We start from the raw sequence: 17,845 nt of genomic DNA, 5'->3' as shown, positions 1-17,845 counted from the left end.
CTACAGTGTCAAAATCCAAAAACTTTTTGTATCTAAACAAGCCCTAAAGCACTGAAGTAGTATGATACAGAATAACAGAGACCTTATGAGGACCTTTATGTGTTCATGTTAAAGCACTGAAGTAGCAGCAACGCCCTCGGTGTTGCTCTGATCTGATGCGGGCTGTTGTTGGCAATCTCCTTCGCGGTCATAAACATCTCTTGGCCACGTTTGGATCCTTAGAATTGAAATTATTTTAATAAATTATAATTTAGACAGATATTCATTAAGCTAATATAGTTATATATGGAATAATAATTAAGCTAATATAGTTATATATGGAATATTAATTAAGCTTATATAGTTATATATGGCATATATATTTGTGTACATTTGTTAGCTATGCAAAAGACATGTTTATATGTTGTATTTCTACTATAGAAAAGCAAGTCAAAGAGCGTGTCATAAGTGAGTAACATAGCATGATAATCTATGGAATTTTTTTTTTATCTCTCACCCTATAAATTTGAGATAGACTTAGTATATGCGAACTTTGAAAAGTTGTGGAATCTCAAATTCTAGGCCAATCAGTAGATTCCAATTTCTTAAAAATGAAAGGATCCAAATGGCTTCTCACACATATAGACAACATTTTTTTTCACTGCAGATGTGTTGTCTATTTATATACATGGTTGTATTGTCATTCAACAATTAGATACTATCTAAACTATTTCTGGACAATTCTCAGTTGCTATTGTATTATCTGTTCACAACATAAAATCTCTTAGACCACTCACTGTACAAGCCCTAAAAAAATCTCATCGCCCGTCTCCATAAGCTAAAGCACAAAACCGGTCTTAAGTTCGACTCCCCGTGAGAACAAAATTCAGAATGTGGTAAAAATAATCTCATCTCCCGTCCCTATAAGCCAAAATGCAGCGACCTAACCTAGTTCTCACAAGCAACGGATTCCACCGCGTCAAGATATAGATCGGGTTTGGGGTTTTCTCGATCGGAGAGCGAAATTCAGACCAGGGTAAAAAAAAAATCTCATTGTCGATCCCCATGAGCCAAAGCGCAGCGGCTCAGCCCGGTTCTCACAAGCAAAAGTCTGCTATGTCAGGATAGGGACAGAGTTTAGGGGTTTTCTCGAGTATAAAAAAATCATCTTATCATGTAAACCAGAACCAACAAGACCTTCTTTGGATATTGTCGGATTCACTTTAGTTCATGTGGATTGGGGTGGAATTTAATTCAAATTCCACTCCAATCCACCTTAACATGATGTGACGCCCCCCGGCATTCTTTAAACCGACTCTCTGTTACGTGGATCCTCCGATGTTCCTTGTGTGTGTATATATAGCCATATAGGATCGATGTATTGTATGTACAAACAATAGCTCCAGACGTACGACACGGCGTTTCATCAAGTCAAGAGTTCCAAAAGCAAAAAAACAACATATTATACATGGCACCGCGCCGCCGCCTCCTGCGCGGCAACAGCGTCCTGGTATCTGTCTACGACCGAAAGGTGGGCTACCTCGTCTTCAGGTTCGACGTGAAGCGCCTCTTCTCCGATGACGATGACGACGAGAGCAGAAGGCGAAGCCGCCGCAGGCGACGGCCTCGGGAGGTGCTCCCGTTACCTCCCAGCCACGTGGCTTGCTTTCGCCGTCCACTCAGCTTCCCCATGGACTTGGCCGCTTCTCCCGGCGCGCGGGGACAAGATCGTCGCCGCCACCACGGACGGGCACATCATGGTCTACGACGCCACAAGGTCGCAGTACACCGACGACCACGACCTACGCTGCTGGAAGGCCTGGACCATCCTGCTCACCATAAGCAGCCGCCGCCGCCGCCGCCGCGACGACATGTCTTCTCGGAACCAGACCCCCACTTCGAGGCTTTCCGTCTCACGTCCGGCGGCCGCCTGCACCCCATTCCCGTTCCTCCGCGCCTGCTGTTCGGCGACGACGAGGTTGACGTGACGTCCTACTTCGTCGCCGGCGGGCGCGTGTGGCTGTCCGTACGGTTCCAGTGCGACGGGGTGAAGAAGGGAACCTAGCTACTCCCTGGACATGGCGCGGCACCAAGAAAGCTCGGTTGGCGCCGCGAGGGGAGCTGGGTGTTGCCCCTCGAGGTTGAGGGACGAGCGGTGTACGCCCCTGACCTGGGCCTGCTCTTGGGCTTCAAGCGCCGGCAACAAGCGCTGCGCGCCATCGACATCAAGGCCAGGCCCCGGCCGGTGATCCGGCAGGAGTGGACCTAGCAAGGACGAGGGCTACTCTCCTGAGAACGACTGGCTCCCCTTCGGGGGCCCTGGCCTAGCTACCTTGGAGGAGGCAGGCCCGCTCTGCATCTCATGGTCCAGCGCCTACGGGAACGAACGCATGAGGCTCGCCCTCACGGCGGTGGAGGTGACGATGACGAGTAATGGGGGTTCGCCGCCTGAGCTGCTGCTGCTGCGCAAGAGAAGGTCGCGCTGTTACCGTCTGCCTCCGACCAATCAGAAGGCAACCGTGCTCCCTGTCCTGTAGCCTGCTCTAGCCGCCGCTCATCATGCATATGTCCACCAGAGGCGAAAACATACGCAGATCCGCTGTGGCTTCCAAAAGTCATATGCACGAAGCAAAAAAAACACATCAAGTTATGGCAAAAACATCACGGCAGAGAAAATTGGGACTCCACTCCACCCAGATACTGGCAATGAGAGTACGTGCGACACAATGCTGAAACTTTTTCCGCTTTGCTCAAGTATATGTATCGAACCAACACTTGGTATACCATAGCATAGCATACGCAAGTACAATATTTCCTGCCACATACCATAGGAACGTAAGTACAATGAAGGAAATAATAGGTTATGAGGAGAAGTTGTTTCATATATATTATAAACTATATAAACAAAGACAGACTTGGCGTAATTAATTTACAAGATACAGAAAAAAAAATGTTTACAAAAACAAAGATATAGTAACCCAAACCTGTCCACTTTGTACGTGAGATGGACTGGAAAATTGCACACAAGGAAAATGGCAGAAATGTCATGCAAAAAAAAATCCATGTTACGCCAGAGTTCGCTCAAAGAATCTAAACCTTGTATTGACAAATCAACTCGCATGACACAAAACCCTAATCAGAGGAAAAAGCATATCAGAACTTGGGTGGAGACCGGCTTCCAGATGCTTTAAAAGGTCCACTTGAACCAAATGGATCGGCGTCATCAAAAGAGTCAAACCGGCCAAAATTTTGTGAGCTATTCCCTGTATCGAATCCTGATACATTCTCGCCTTTGGAGCTGCTAATGGAGTCAAACCTGGAGAAACGACTTTCCTGAGGGAAGAATCCAGTGTCTTGGGATCTGAAGGAATCAAACCTCCCAAAGGAGCTATCATCACGGCTTTCACCGAATTTTGGAGAGAACCCAGATGTGTATGCAGGAGAACTTGGAACAGAATCATCAAAGAATGTACTCCTCTTCTTTCCAAATACACTAGCGCCACTTGGAGAGCCTGCCTCGGACCCAAAGAAAGAGCTATGTGTGCCACCATGTTGATCAGCCTCCTGTATTAAAACAGTTCATTAGAAACAGTAGGGAGAGATATACCCCCATATATCAGAACAAGAAAGAAGAAACTGCATAGCTCACAGTGTTCAGTGCAGTAGAACCCCAAACAGAGTCAGTATCTTGATCATCAAAGTTCCAAGAAGTTTCATCAGCAAACTTGTCACCAAAAACAGATTCAGAACCACCATGGTCACTGCATCAAAATAATAAGAGAGTTATTCTCATACGGGACACAAATATCCAGCACCTTTTTGAGAGAGAGCTATAAGTGTATGCTACAAACTATTCCAACATTTTTTTGCGAGACTATTCCAACATCTTTTTGAGAGAGCTATAAGTGTATGCAGTACAAACTACGGCAACATGCTCTAAGCACCAGGGTCAGAAATTAGGATGCACATAAACCCAAGGTCAAAACATGTACCTGTAACTTTCTCTTTTGCTGGGAGATGAATCATGCATCCCAAAGCGGGAAGATTTAAATGGACTGCCTGAGGCACTTCTTCCAGCACTGCCAGGACTTCTCACAGATTCATCACCAAAATCATATGCTATTTCACTCTCAGCCACTTGATCACCTCCACTGTAACGCCTTTCTTCCTTGATATGACCATTAGAGGATGCAACAGGAGACATATCATCACCATCATCCCAAAGAGATGGCACTTTTCCATTTTCAGCAGAAACTGGGTTTTCCTGTATTGTACCATTATCCTTAACAATACTAAACCCTGTCATGTCATATGAGTCGATCAGCAATATGATAAGATTAAATTGGAAATGATAGGAAAAAGTTTGCCCCAAGTGTAAGACACAAAATTAACAATAGCTCATGTCGTCAAAATCTATGTACAGTATACCACATGAACAAGGTTCTAACAAGGTTCTAACAACGGAAGGTAACTAGAACAGAGGCTGTGTCTTGGTATGTTCAATGAAAGGAACCTAAACAAGGATATCATAGCAAAAGAATTTTATCTCCATAAATGACACTAATAAATAATATCAGCTACACAAATATCAGGCTTAGAAACAGTCAAGTTGCTTATTTCAGGATATGGCTTTATATGTTAACAGGTGTAGGAGAGATGAAATCTTTGTATCGCTTTCACAGATTAGTTACTGGCATCGAATTCATTACAAGTTTACAACATCCATTAGTAAAGTCACAAATATTTTTTCAACAGTAGCATGACAAGCACTGGATTGCAAAACTCAGCCTGCAGCCATGCAGAGTACTATGATATATAAACAGACAATGGCCAACTTTAAAAATAATCAGACTTCAGGGATGTTGAGTAATAGCAGAGGGGAATTGCAATGGAAGTATTAACCTTCATCTTCAAACTTATCCCAGTCTTCATCCCACTCAATGAGTCCCTCTTGTGGCCCAGGTTCCCAACCTACAACAAATAAAGACAGAAATGATCAGGATATGCAAGTTATGAATCTGAAGGCTGCAGGAAGTAAAATAAAATGGTAACATGCAATTTGATCACTAGTGTCATAAAGATAGCATGAAGCTGGACTCTCAAGAATAATAAAATAAATAATAATATGAAGATGGAAAGCCAGGTACCGGAAGGAAGCTCAACTGATGCGGATGATTTGAATTGAAGTCCAAAGTGTTTGCACCGTTCACTAAGAGCTTTTTCCATCTCTTCTAATTGATATTGGATTCGATCGGCTCGAACCTACAGAATCACCAGTGTTATTGAGATATTAAAAAATAAGTACCTAGCAAAGTAACAGTGTACCTGAAGCAAACCATCAACACTTCCACCTTGTACCATTTTAATCAACGCATCATGCAGCTCAACTTTTCTCTCCTAAAACCATCAACAAAGCACAAAGTCCAGTTTAAGACACAAATCCATCAAGAGAGCAGAAATCAAGAAACATGAAATGAATGTGAAACTAATGAGAAGATCACAAATATTATGATAGTGAGACTGATGATAAGATTAAAAAAAATCCAGCCACAGATAAGCAGTGTTTGAGATTCTGTTAAGCCAACCATTTCAAACTTGCATCCAAGACAAAAAAAAAAATAAGTAAATAAAATCTCTTCTTTCAAAGCATTTGGTTAGGAGGGAGGTAAAGAGTGCAAACATCTCAATAATATCCTCAATGGTCAAACAACATGAAGTATATTCCCCCCAAGACCTTGGACAAACAAAACAAAATGGAGTACTTTCTGTGTCAAGTATGAATACTTAAAAACGATAGAAGTATGTGTTTGAAAATATAGTTTCCCAAAAGAAATTTTTTTCCTAAGTTTTATAAACATTTTTTAATAAAAAAAGTACTATTCAAAATTGTGTTTTGAGACTGTGCGAATGTCCAGACCATCATTTATTTGTGACCAGAGGGAGTATATGAACACTAATTTCTATTTTTCTAAGGTGTAGAAAAGATAAACCTGAACATCACGATATGCAGCTTCTTCAACTGCTAGTTTGGAAGCTAACTCAGCTACTTGCTTGTACTTCTCTTCATATTTCTTAGCCAATGATTCCACCTGACATAAAATTAACCACATTAAATTTGCTGGGGAAAACAAACAAAAGCTCAAACATGAATTTGCACCTCTCCAAGAATTTAGCACTAAAAAGGCTCATATAAGCAACTACAATGCCGGTCGACATAATGCAAGAAGCAATGTTCTGTACAATTAATTTGTGTGCCTCTGAGAATTTATCATCAAACAACAGATCACTACAATGATGGTATACATCATGTAATAAGCAGTGTTCTGTACCTCACGTTTATCAGAGGACGCCCTTTCTGTAATCTCATTCAGCCTATTGTCACACCGACTTTTATACAGGACCTTCAAGACAAGGAAAATAAAGGAATTAAAAAAATGATGAAAAGAACTTTCAATGACAATGTCCACCGACTTAACTACACCCAATTTGTAGTTGTGCTTACAAGATCTTGCATCTTTGTGCGGTAATACTCCAGTTTCTCTCTAGAATCCAGGACTTGCTTCTCCACCTCAACCTTCAGTGTACACGAGAGAGAAGGTTGAATTAAAAGAGAAATGTGTTTTGCCTTAAGCGCCTCTATAATACAGAATCAAAAGAATAATTTGCATAAAACACATCAACACATCCCCCCAACCCCCCAATCCCCCAGCGTACAAAAAAACATAAGGCATATTTTTGTTTCATTAGTACTTTTGATCATGAAACTAAGAACACAACATTTTTTTAAATATCAGCAGGTTGTATATGAGTATATAAATAAGGTTTTTGTTGCTTTATTAACCTTTGATGTTCGAGTGTATGACTAGTCCCTTAGGGATAATGGATAACAGCAATATATACAGAATTCCTCAAGGGCGATATAGGCCTAGAATATATGGGCCTTGACATACTTAGCATTTGTCAGTCAAAGATCTGTCCAAAGAAACCAAAATATGATTTACATTTTTGGATGGAGGGAGTATGCAATGATTGCAACGATGGGAACAACTCAGCAAGCCCTTAATGCCATTTGAAAGGCAGTTGCTTGGAAATGAAGAAAAGGCTACCCAAAACAGTCAACTATAAAAAATGCTATAAACAGCCTCAGTAAAAAAATATCGGCACGAGTATAATTAAATAGATACGCATGCCTTGGAAATTTGTATGGCACAAAAGCACCACACTATAAAGGTTGTCATCAAATCACTATTCGACGTGCATGCATTGCCAATGCAGAACTCTGACTGAGATTAGGGGAGGGGTGGCATGGGGTGGGTGGTGGGTAGCGAGGTCTCCACATGCCGGGGGCAGAGGACGAGGCAGCGGCTGTTGAGTCCTCCATGCCCCACGGCTGTTAGGGTTTCGGAGAAGGGTCTCCATGCCCGACGGGGGAGCAGCCCAGGGAGGTGGTGTCGGGTTTAGGGGTGGCGGGGGACATACGGTTGGGCAGAGTCGGCGGCAGGGGCGAGGAGTCGTCGGTGAGGTGCCCGATTGAGATTAGGGAAGGGCCAGGAAGGACCAGCGAGGATGGGCGGCAGGCCGGGAGGTCGCCAGCAAGGTCAGCGGCAGCCAGGGTGGTGGTCGAGGTGGCAGACGGAGCAGGAAGATGGGTGTGGGGAGAGAGAGATAGGAGGAAGATGGGTTTAGAGAAAAGAGACAGGAGAGAAGAAAACGTGCGCCAGTACCTCTTCCTATGCACATGCACTGTTTAAGAGGGTCGCTGTGTCATGGACTAATGTGATCGGGTGACACAAGTGAAAAGTAATAAGAACTAAATATGTACCTATTGACATCAAGCTCATTCATAATGGATGTTGGTAACTAGCATATTCTTCTAGAAATATTTAGGTTTGGAAGTTTATATTGTATTGATTGTTTGAAGCATTCAACAGATCAATCCTGGTCACAGATGAGGGGAAAAATCAAATCTATATACTCTTATAAAGTTTAAACCCCACTAGATGTTCAATCGCTTCATGCAAGGTGTCCACATCATTTCCCACTAAGTGCCCCACTAACTTGCAATCTTTTCATGCAAACTATCTATGTCATCCCTTATTAATTATACAAATATTGTCCACATCATCTCTATTATGTGAATTACTTTTATCTTTAATCTATCAACGTACAAGTCATCTACATATGTTATTATTTGATCCATTATTCTATCCTTCTATAATGTGACCTAATATTCAATTGGCTTTTCTTCATTACTTTTACCAATTTTACCAGATCCGATGCGATAAGATAGCATGCTAGTCAAGCTCATATATATACACATAGCATCTAGGGTACCATATAGTAATGCTATATATATAGAACAAACTATTTTTTAAGAAAATCCCACGGCAACGCACGGGGTATTCTTCTAGTATACAGATGGCACAGCTCAGGTTGTGTTAAACCAGTCTGGACATGACAGACATAATGATCCACACTTCAAACCCAGATCCCACCTATCCAAGACACACATGAAGCTCTTCTAACGCATGGCTATACAAGCTAAACTAATTTAAAGGTGCATAAACTGGGTGAATTGGCAACCACAGAGTCAGCGTGATCAAAATGGAACAAGAGTTGCAAATTATCACCACCGGACAATTCAGGAAACAAGGATGGGGTCAACATACCTTCTTAGGAGCATCCACCACCTCCTGGGCAGCCTGGTTCACTCCACTTTTTTCATCTTTGTTCCCTTGATTTACTACATGATTATCCATCCCAGGCATGTGAGATCTTGGTTGCCCTGGTCTGCTAGCCCCATCAGTTGAATGCAAATGTGGTGGCAAGGGTGGCCGCACACCACCAGGCACCCCAGCTGCTCCAGGGCCTCTTTGTGGTAGTCCTCCTGACCAAAAATAAATAAGCTTGTGAGCAACAGATAAACACAGGATGTCTTTACGCTTGGCTATGCCATAATATAATAATTGCAAACCAGATGACAAGCAAAGTATTACCTTGATTATGTTGCCATGATGGCCCATTGTATGCTGTTGAAGGCAAGCCTGTAGCTCGTAACAGTGTCTCATCATGCCTAAGAGAGTCAGGAAGTGCCGGGGGAAGAGGAGTTCCAGCTCGGTGCCTCTCCATTAAATAAAGAGCAATGCAAAACTCTCTCAAAGAAAGCATGCCATCATTGTCTTGGTCAGACAAATCCCACACTTGCTTCAAGACCTCTGAAACGGTTAAAAGAACAACACATGCATTAGCCAATATGTATTTCATACTATGAGATATGTTTAGCGATCATAAAAAAAAGAACCACATGGGTGGAAAAGGCTATAATGCTAACCAGCAATTTTAACAGTACAATAACATAGACTGAATCTAAGTTTGGAGCAAAAACCTAAGTAAATGATAAATTTCATGATTAGGATAGTGGAAAGTTGATGACGATATCCCACCTCTTGGAAGCCTCCAACTGAGGAACAGAGTGCGAGCTTCTGCGCCAGTTATTTTGCCATCTCTGTCCCTATCAACATCCCCAAAGACTTTCATGTACTTCTGGATGTCAGATTGAGTAATTTTCGGCCATTGGGAAGCTGAATTAGAAATCCCAACAGAGACAACAGGTGCAGCTGGAGCAGGACTGGGCTTTACGACAGGCTGAGTCTGTTGAGGTTGGCTGCTACCTTGCAACGAACCAAACTGTGCGAGATTAGTCAGGTTCTGGGAGCCAGTTGGCGTGGGCATAAAACTAGATGAGCTCGGAATCGAGCTTGTCTGAGGTGCAGGAGCAGATACGCTTGGCTTCGGCTGTGTAAGTGCAGAGAAGATGTCTGCGCTTGATCCAGAACTGCTAGCAGGGCCATTTCCAGACAGTACCAAGGCTTTTGAATCCTGAGGCAACACAGCACTGTTGCTCTGCATAGGCAATGGCGATGAAGACATTGCCTGTACCTGTTGTCCAGGCGCCATGCCCATTGTGCTAGGTAAACCTGGGCCAAATCCACCTCGTGTTGTCTGTAAAGGAGCAGCTCCTGGTATAGCTTGCGGAATGCCTCCCACTGAGGCAGCATTACCGCCTTGCCAACCGACAGATCCTCCCATGCTGCCTCCACCGACCAAACCTTGATTGATTCCAGGCGCTTGAGCTTGAAATGAAGTTGCTGGAGCTCCAACCTGTGGTGGCCGCATGAAACCGGTACTAGAAGGTTGCTGTTGAGTAATTCCTAGGTTAGGAGGCTGCGGCTGCATTGCCCTTGGTCCAGCAAATTGACTTGCTTGAAGAGCACCACCCTGACTCGCAGCTGGCATCATAGAACTGATCCCTTGGGGCCTTGGAGCAGCACCAGGGTTCACCTGTGGCATGCTAACTTGACTAGATGTCGGCATCATGCCGCTTCCCTGGGGCCTTGGTGTGGCAGCCGGATTCATCTGAGCCGCTCCAACCTGCCCTGGTGTGGGCGTCATCGCAGCACTCCCCTGAGGCCTAGGCGCCCCCGCAGCACCCATCTGTGCAGGAGCCGGCCCCGCGGCTATCTTGGGAGCTGGAATTCGAGCCGCAGCGGGACCATAGAGCGCCGACTGCACTATGTCGGGCGTGAGCTGACGCCCGCTCTGCGCCACGGTGACCAGGCGCAGTGCGTTGAAGAATTCCGGGCGGCCGAGGAAGCCAGTCTTGTTCTGATCGGCGTGCATCCATACCTGCGCCCATCCCAAAAACACTCAACTCATTCGAATTCGCGGAGCAAGGGATCTATGATTCACCGCTATCACACCTAAAATTGGACGCACAAGTGTGCGAATGCGCGAATCGAAGGAAGGGTTTAGGGAGGGCACCTGAGCGAGGACTTGCTGCGGCAGGTTGGCGCCCTGGAAGAAGGCGACGGCCTCCTGGCCGCTGATGCGGCCGTCCTGGTTCAAATCCGCTCGGCGGAAGTAGGCTTCGAAGGCCTCCGTCCCCGCCATCTCCGGGATCCAAGAGGGAGATCACGGCGGCGGGGGTGCGGCTTGCTGGATCTGCCGAGTCGGGCGGTGGAGATCTCGGGGGAGCGTGTCGCAGCGGGGCTGCAGGTGCAGGAGGCCCAGTGGTTGGGTTCTCCCCGCTGTCGTCGGTCGAGATGGTGAGCGGGCAAATTTCTCAATTGTCCCCTTCGAGTTTTCAGGTTTTTTTTAGCCGCTAAAAAATGACTACCTAGGACTACCTCCAACACGAGCTTAAATAATCCCCTCGTGCAATAATCTCTATCATTTCTGTCTTGTGAAAATAAACATATAGTTTTCTAATCTAGTATCGGCTATAGATGGTCATCGGGCCGTGGTCTGACATGGCGTCATGCCTCCACGGACCGCCGTGTCTATCGTGTTGTGCCTCGCCGTACTTCGTGTATCTAGAAGTACAAACCTATCATTTATCAGTCATCTCTAGCTTATATTGAAGTGAGCTCGATTATTTATCACTTCTCTACCAAACTTTCAAAAATCACGAGATTGTCTTGGTAAGTTAAGCGCCGAATAAAACTATGGAGATACTCAATGTCTCTATTCCATAATGATGTTGTTTGCCTCCTTCGGCGAGGATGAACTTACTACCCCTCACAAATCATTTTAATAGCACCAACACAATACTTTTGTTGTGCAATTGTGCTTCGACGTAGTCCACAAACTTTAAACCGTCTAGACAACGACAAGCACCATGAGTATTAAGAAAATCAACTCACACTACGATGTTCTAGTGCCGCTTGATCACTCTATTAATGCAAAACACTTGAATCTAGCTCTTACACTCCAAGATGCGACCTAATACAAGTGTATGAGTGTGGATGCTCAAAGTATGGTATGCATATGAGGGTTTGCACTGTGGGTCGTGGCCATGCAACAATATATAGCCCCAAACATATAACATTAACCAGAACAACTTTATTGTGTTGTCACAAACAACAGCGGATGATTTTGGTGTACACTCAAGTTATGCGAGCACCGAACAAATCAGGTAAATTCAATTGCCTATGCTTGTTATTTCTCCCGTGGATCTCTCCGGGTCCAATCTACATTTAGTATTAAAGATGTGAAACTTCATTTTTTTTTCCGTCCACAAACCCTCCCCCCTCCCCCCACTATCCGAGCGGTAGAGAGTTTTTTTGTCCCGCTTTTCTTACTTGATATGGATTTATGATCCATATGCATATGAGTTAGAACAGCTCACGTTTAACAATGATAAATACCGAGACCGATTTCAATACGTATTGGATCACGTCCTCAGTATTTTATATATGACCTAAATTCATAACCTATACAAACAAATAAGTTACAACAATTCGCGTCCAATGAGTCCGATTCGTATACGTATTGAGTTACGGACACGTTTGATAGTGAAAAAAGAGAGGACATTTGTCTATAACTCTATACATTTTATCTTTTCACAGACACAAGGCTAAAGAGTCGAGACTGAAGAGTGGCCAGACATGACGACAACTATTCTTTTATAGTTCACTCTTTTCTCTCTCTCTCTTCTTTACGCATTTTCTCGGTGTAAATTCAGCATCCAGTCATGACGACAACTATTCTTTTATAGTTCACTCTTTTTTTTCTCTCTCTCTTCTTTACGCACATTTTCTCAGTGTAAATTCAGCATTCTTTCACACGAAAGCATAGTTACATCTCTCACTCATCAACACCCGTTCACAAACCCGGCAATCACCCAAAAAGAGGTAGGAAAAAAAGGCACCCCAAAATGTACAAGTATACTCGTCAGAAGAGACCTACGATCCAATAATCAGTCCCCCACATTGAGGAGCACGTCCCACACCGTCTCGTCGAGCAGCTCGTCCAGCATCTCCGCCTCCACGTCCCTCGCCAGCGCGTCGGCGTCCTCGCGGAACGCGCCGTGCCACGGTGACACGCTCAGGTCACGGCCGATCAGCACGTCCACGGAGGCGGAGCTCGCCGTCCTGCTGTCGCTTGGCGGCTCTAGCCACACCTGCATGGACTTCCACAGTGCCTCCAGCAGCGTCTTGCCACCGGGTGTTCTCCTTGGCGCCATGGCGTAGCACTTGTCGAACGCGCACAGCGTCGTGGAGGCCCGGACGGCTCCCGGCAGCGCCTCGTTCACGAGGTCGAAGAGGAGCCGGTGGTCGACGGCTGCCGCGCCGTCGTCCACCGGGGCTGATGAGGACGAGGACACGACTTCCTCCAGCACCCACTTGGGGATCGGCTTGGCTTCGCAGTCCGACATGGCGGCGTTGCCAGGGTTCTGCCTCCGGCCGTACATGCCGGCGATGACGAGAACAGCTCTGACGAAGGATTTTATGGGGTGACCATCCGTCGCGTCCATGTCACCGTCGTCCTGCTCCTGCTCGTCCAGGACAGGACTTGTCTCGGCGCGTTCCTCTTCGGCCTGGACTTGTTCTGACATGATTCCTGGTTCTGCGAGAGGTTCTTTGTTCAGAAGAGAACTTCATGGCAAGCCATACATTGCTGCTACACAACACAAGCACAGTATACTTACCAGAAGCAGTTGAAGCCATGTCCTTGGCTTCCGTTCTCAAGTGAGACCGGTGCTCGCTGAAGGATGCCTCCAATGGCGAGACAGGGCTCGGGTAGCCTCCCCTGTTCATCTCGTCAGGCGGGCTGCTGCACCACGACGCCGGGCTCGGTGGCACCTCGGTGGAGTTCTCCTGCAACCAGACAAAAGCATCCCTCACTCCCATGCTTCAAGATTATTGCGATAGATAATGGCTGCGTCGCATGAAGAAAAAATGCCTCACCTGCAGGACGCCGGGGTGGATGAGGACCGATGGGGCAGTGACAAGGGTGCCGAAGGGAGGGAGGTCGTCCGGGAACGGCTCGTCGGAGGCGTGGAACTTCTTGCCGAACAGCTTGGCTCTGAGCCCAAGGTTCTGCCTCAGGTTGGACACCTTGCCTCTGATGCTGAACGCGTCCTTCCTCCCTTTCCTCTCCTCCGACGACGCCGGCCGGCTGCTCCCGTGGCCTTCCTGCTTGCGCTGCAGCCTCGCTCCGGTGAGCACCCGTGGCTCCTCCGAGAGGAGCTTCACGAAGGTCGTCCCGGACACCGGCGCCGAGAACGACCTCATCAGGTTTCGCGGCGACACGGGCTCCGAGTCCGGCTGGGTCGTCGTCGTTGGGGTGTTGTTCGATCCGTATCTGAATGACCTGATGTCGGACTCCACCGCGCGCTTTTTCTCCTCCTTACTCCTGACCTTCCCCTTCCTCGGCGGCGGCGGCGGTGCCACCTCGTGCCTCGTCGGCTTGGGCCTCGGCTCCTCGTCGAACGACGTCGAGGTGGCCCTTCGCCGATGAGAGAAGGAGAAGGGCGTCTCGGCGTCCGGCGTGTCTCTCCTCAGCACGTTCTTCAGCCTGTCGGAGAGCTGCCTCCTGGCGTCTCGGCCGATGTAGTCCATCTGGCCCTGCCCGTCGAACGGCAAGTCGCTGCGGTACGACCGCGTGGACTCCGACCGCACCAGCGCCGGGTGCATGTCCCTCGTGACGTTCTCCCTGATCTGGTTGGCGATGCTCCGCGCGATCTGCTTCGGGTCGGCCGGAATAATGTCGCCGGCGGCGGCGGACCACCGGCGGTCCGCCTGCTTCTCGTCGGAGGCCACCCCGCCCTCGAGCTCGATCTTGAGCCTCTTCTTGACCTCCTCCAGGAAGGCCTCCATGTTGTTCTCCTTCTTCACCAGCTCCGGTGACCCCAGCGAGGATTCCTCGATGTCGTCCGTGCTCAGCTCGGGGCAGGGCTTCAGGATGACGATCCTCGTCGGCGACAGCGACGACCTCTCCTCCTCGTGGTAGAACCTGGAGAACGGCAGCCTCGTGGAGCACGCGGCGGCGGCGTCTGCGCTCGTTGTCAGAGAGAACGTACGGCTCCCGGAGATCGACGTGCTGCTCTCCTTGCTGCTTCTTCTCCAATGCACATCCTCATTGGAGGTGTGCATGTGCTTGCTGCCATGGCTAGCAGCTTTCCCGTTCTGGTGGTGCTGGTACCTGTACGGCACGATGTCCGTGCACCTGCTGTCGTCGTCGTCGTCGTCATCGAAGCTACTCTCCAGTTCGAAGCTTGTCGACTGCTCCCAGGCCCTGCTCGCCTGCCATGCCTCGAACTCCTTCTTGAACTTCTGCAGCTCCTCCTCCTGCGGGTGCTCTCGCGGCTGCGGCTTACTCCACTCGTTGCTCCTCTTGTTCATCTGCCCAAACACATCCCTCTCGTCGCCATAGCCATAGGCTCGGATCTCCTGCTTCGGTGCCTGCTTGGTGGAGTCCCTGTTGTTGTGTTGCACGAAGGAGACATGCTTGGCTGAGATCATTTCAGAAGGATTATCTCTTCTTGGCAATGATCTTGGGGTGATCTCTGAACGGCTGATGGATTCAGTGGTTGCGTTCAGTGGAGGCGATTCCATGCCCATCAATCTGGCGATGACGCCGGGCCTCTTCTGGCCTTCATTTGTTCTGAAGGAGATGTCCTCCTGGATCAGCTTCTTGACTGGGTTTGAGCTGTGGCTGAGCCCTGATTTTGGGTACTGCCTCATGTTGCAGGAATACTGCTAAAAATCACAAGGAACTTGATCAGATCATAGCAAGTCAGTGCTTGTTAGCTCTTGCACAGTAAATAAAATGACACAAATTTTGAAGATCATAACTCGATATTGCTCCCTACATCAAAAGCACTATCTTTGACGTAGTCAGTAGATGCAGCAACAGTAGATGCTCCTGCTCACCAACATTATTGGTGCATTCTCTGTTGGGTCCTCTCACGTAACTATAATCAGTTTCAAGTACAGCTAGGATGACTATAGGAGGTAGCAACAAAGTTACCGAGACATGCAAAAGTAGGTGCCTCAAGTCACAATAAAGGTCAAAATGAATGAACTATATAGTGCTGGAATATTTGTCAGTGACAACAGAGGTCCTTCCTCTTCCTTGTCTGAAAACAGAACAACAGCGTGCTTGCTATGGGGACAGACAGGAGATGGAAGGAATTTACTCTGACAGAGCAGTACTAGTATACGGAAGACTCACCGGAACATCTTCTTGAAAGACGCCATAGCTGTGGGAAGCCTCCAAGGCAAACTCCATGCTGTTCCTTGGAGCCTCAAGTCCTGCAAGTATATGATATATATGCCATTCCAATGAGTTCTGAATTCCGCCACCCAAAAAAGCAGAGAAAAATATCGTAGCAACAAAGAAAGAAAAAAAGAATCTCTTGTTCAAATAATTCCATTCTACGATCATGCGCATCCAGCAAGGATGCAGGATTTCAGGTCTAGTTCATCTGGAGGATATTGGACAGAGAGAATTGGATTGATCGCCATACCATCGCCCTGCCTCTTGTGCCCCCACTTCCTTGAGGTGCTGGCATTGGAGAAGTCCAGGTACTGCAGCATGATGGTAATGGTGATGATACCAACCACCGAGGTCCAGCGTGTGCTTCGATGGCGAGATCAGAGTCTCAGCTGGACGGAAAGTTTCTTGTCCTGCAAAAAGAAGCCCGGGATACGATGTCAGATTCTGCAGAGACCATGCCGCGATAGAAAGGAAAACCCACACGACGGCTCGTCAGTTCCGCAAATTCATTTCGTGGATCCTGGTAAGGAAATCGAACGACCGATACACAAGTGCAGACTGCAGGGCAAGTTCATCATTGCGAAGGAATCCGTAACTGAAGAATTGCAGAAGACGCATTGTGATAAAGAGAAGGGAGACACATTTGTAATCGCCATGAACTGAAAGTCTGAAACAAACCAGGAAAAGGAGGCAGAGCAAGCAAGATCATAATTCGCATGAGATCGTTTTGAAAAGCCATACGGACAAAACTTTCTCGAAATTCATTTTGAGAAAAAAAAAGAAGAGCCATCCAAGGCGATCCATCCAGAAATGCCAAGTCGTCTGCAGAGTGGGAAAGCTGAACCCCACCCACGTGCAAGCAGATCGGAACGAAAACGAAGAAGAAAGAAAGAATCCGCGTCTCGTATCCAAGAGGAGAAGATAACCAAAACGCAGACCGAGATCAATCTGCACGCACACAGCAAACGGCGGAGGAGAATCGAAACGAACTAGCAATCCAAGAGGAGGGCCATACATACATTCGAGGATCTCTCCGCCGCCGGTACGCAGGTCCGGCGACCGTCCGCCGGCCTTCGCGCCTCCCGCGGTGGGAAGGATCGAACCCGGGCGCCGCGGGAGGAGGCGAGAGGGAGAGAGATGCCGGGCACGCGGGGGGCTGGAGGTTCTTGTTGGCGCGCGCTGGGCTGCGGCTTATGGTGGCACTCGCGCTCGCGCACGCACAATAATTACAGAGGAGAAGAGAGGATTAGAAGAGGAAGGAAAGCAACAGCAACAGCCGGGAAAGCGAAAGCGAAAGCTTTTCTTCTTCCTCGCCTTTGCTTGCCCTCACCCACCCACCTCTCTCTCTCTCTCCGTTTTCCCCTCTCTTCTTGCCTGCAGCTGCAGCTGCTGGATTAATAGTAGGCTTTGTCGTCTGCTCTCTCTGCCTGGCATTCCTGCATGGAATGCAACTGAACCCAACAGTTGGACCGACCAGAACAAGAACAGCGTGATGATTCTCGTTGCTCGTTAAGTAGTTAGTTACTACTGCTGTTAGGGTGGTGATGAAAACGGAAAGATGGTGTGAGCTGTGCAGTGGGTTAACTGACTCTGCCCTGGATTGGCTGGTGAGACATAAATAACTGCTTTACTTAGCCATCAATCAGATCAGAAACACTCAAAACGACAGAGATTCTGTAGCAGGGCAAAAAAAGCCAGGTAAATGAGGAAGGAGGCCGGCCATGGGGCATCTGAATTTGTGATAGTAGTTTAGGATTGGGGACAGCTCGGTTATGCGAGGACTCTAGTTGGGGCACCACACGCT

The 17,845-nt window shown here is 47.3% G+C and overlaps 2 protein-coding genes across 5 annotated transcripts; both read right to left on the bottom strand.

Moving 5' to 3' along the window:
• Window positions 2,837-11,113, bottom strand: LOC8085684 (epidermal growth factor receptor substrate 15). Its single transcript, XM_002465881.2, has 13 exons — window positions 10,801-11,113; window positions 9,423-10,665; window positions 8,976-9,194; window positions 8,649-8,866; window positions 6,482-6,553; window positions 6,309-6,380; window positions 5,970-6,068; window positions 5,305-5,376; window positions 5,127-5,241; window positions 4,882-4,950; window positions 3,972-4,278; window positions 3,629-3,740; window positions 2,837-3,543 (listed from the first exon to the last, which is right to left on the bottom strand). The coding sequence occupies exons 1-13, from the start codon at window positions 10,927-10,929 to the stop codon at window positions 3,133-3,135; spliced, it is 3,138 nt and encodes a 1,045-aa protein (XP_002465926.1). The 5' UTR covers window positions 10,930-11,113; the 3' UTR covers window positions 2,837-3,132.
• LOC8085683 lies at window positions 12,513-17,763 on the bottom strand. Of its 4 annotated transcripts, none has more exons than XM_021451417.1 (6): window positions 17,057-17,763; window positions 16,292-16,451; window positions 15,997-16,076; window positions 13,728-15,521; window positions 13,469-13,637; window positions 12,513-13,386 (listed from the first exon to the last, which is right to left on the bottom strand). In XM_021451417.1, exons 2-6 carry the CDS (start codon window positions 16,359-16,361, stop codon window positions 12,737-12,739), a joined length of 2,763 nt encoding a protein of 920 aa, XP_021307092.1. In that variant the 5' UTR covers window positions 16,362-16,451; window positions 17,057-17,763; the 3' UTR covers window positions 12,513-12,736. The 4 variants fall into 4 exon arrangements, with proteins under 4 accessions (XP_021307092.1, XP_002465925.1, XP_021307093.1 ...); XM_002465880.2 differs by having other exon boundaries at window positions 17,061-17,762; XM_021451418.1 differs by having other exon boundaries at window positions 13,728-15,518; window positions 17,061-17,761.

Source organism: Sorghum bicolor, chromosome 1 (assembly GCF_000003195.3).
Source record: "Sorghum bicolor cultivar BTx623 chromosome 1, Sorghum_bicolor_NCBIv3, whole genome shotgun sequence".
Taxonomy (NCBI): domain Eukaryota; kingdom Viridiplantae; phylum Streptophyta; class Magnoliopsida; order Poales; family Poaceae; genus Sorghum; species Sorghum bicolor.
The sequence above is the reverse complement of the archived record's forward strand: the minus strand, read 5'-3'. Positions and strand labels throughout refer to the sequence as shown.

What these genes read in the sequence shown, in the direction of transcription:
- LOC8085684 (XM_002465881.2), bottom strand. Translation starts at nt 10,929, where the DNA reads ATGGCGGGGACGGAGGCCTTCGAAGCCTACTTCCGCCGAGCGGATTTG. An exon ending in CGCAGCAAGTCCTCGCTCAG is followed by an intron (nt 10,666 to 10,800) that starts GTGCCCTCCCTA and finishes GGATGGGCGCAG; the next exon opens with GTATGGATGCACGCCGATCA. An exon ending in ATCAGTTGAGCTTCCTTCCG is followed by an intron (nt 4,951 to 5,126) that starts GTACCTGGCTTT and finishes TATTTGTTGTAG; the next exon opens with GTTGGGAACCTGGGCCACAA.
- LOC8085683 (XM_021451417.1), bottom strand. Translation starts at nt 16,361, where the DNA reads ATGCTGCAGTACCTGGACTTCTCCAATGCCAGCACCTCAAGGAAGTGG. An exon ending in GCACAAGAGGCAGGGCGATG is followed by an intron (nt 16,077 to 16,291) that starts GTATGGCGATCA and finishes ATATACTTGCAG; the next exon opens with GACTTGAGGCTCCAAGGAAC. An exon ending in TCCACCCCGGCGTCCTGCAG is followed by an intron (nt 13,638 to 13,727) that starts GTGAGGCATTTT and finishes GTCTGGTTGCAG; the next exon opens with GAGAACTCCACCGAGGTGCC.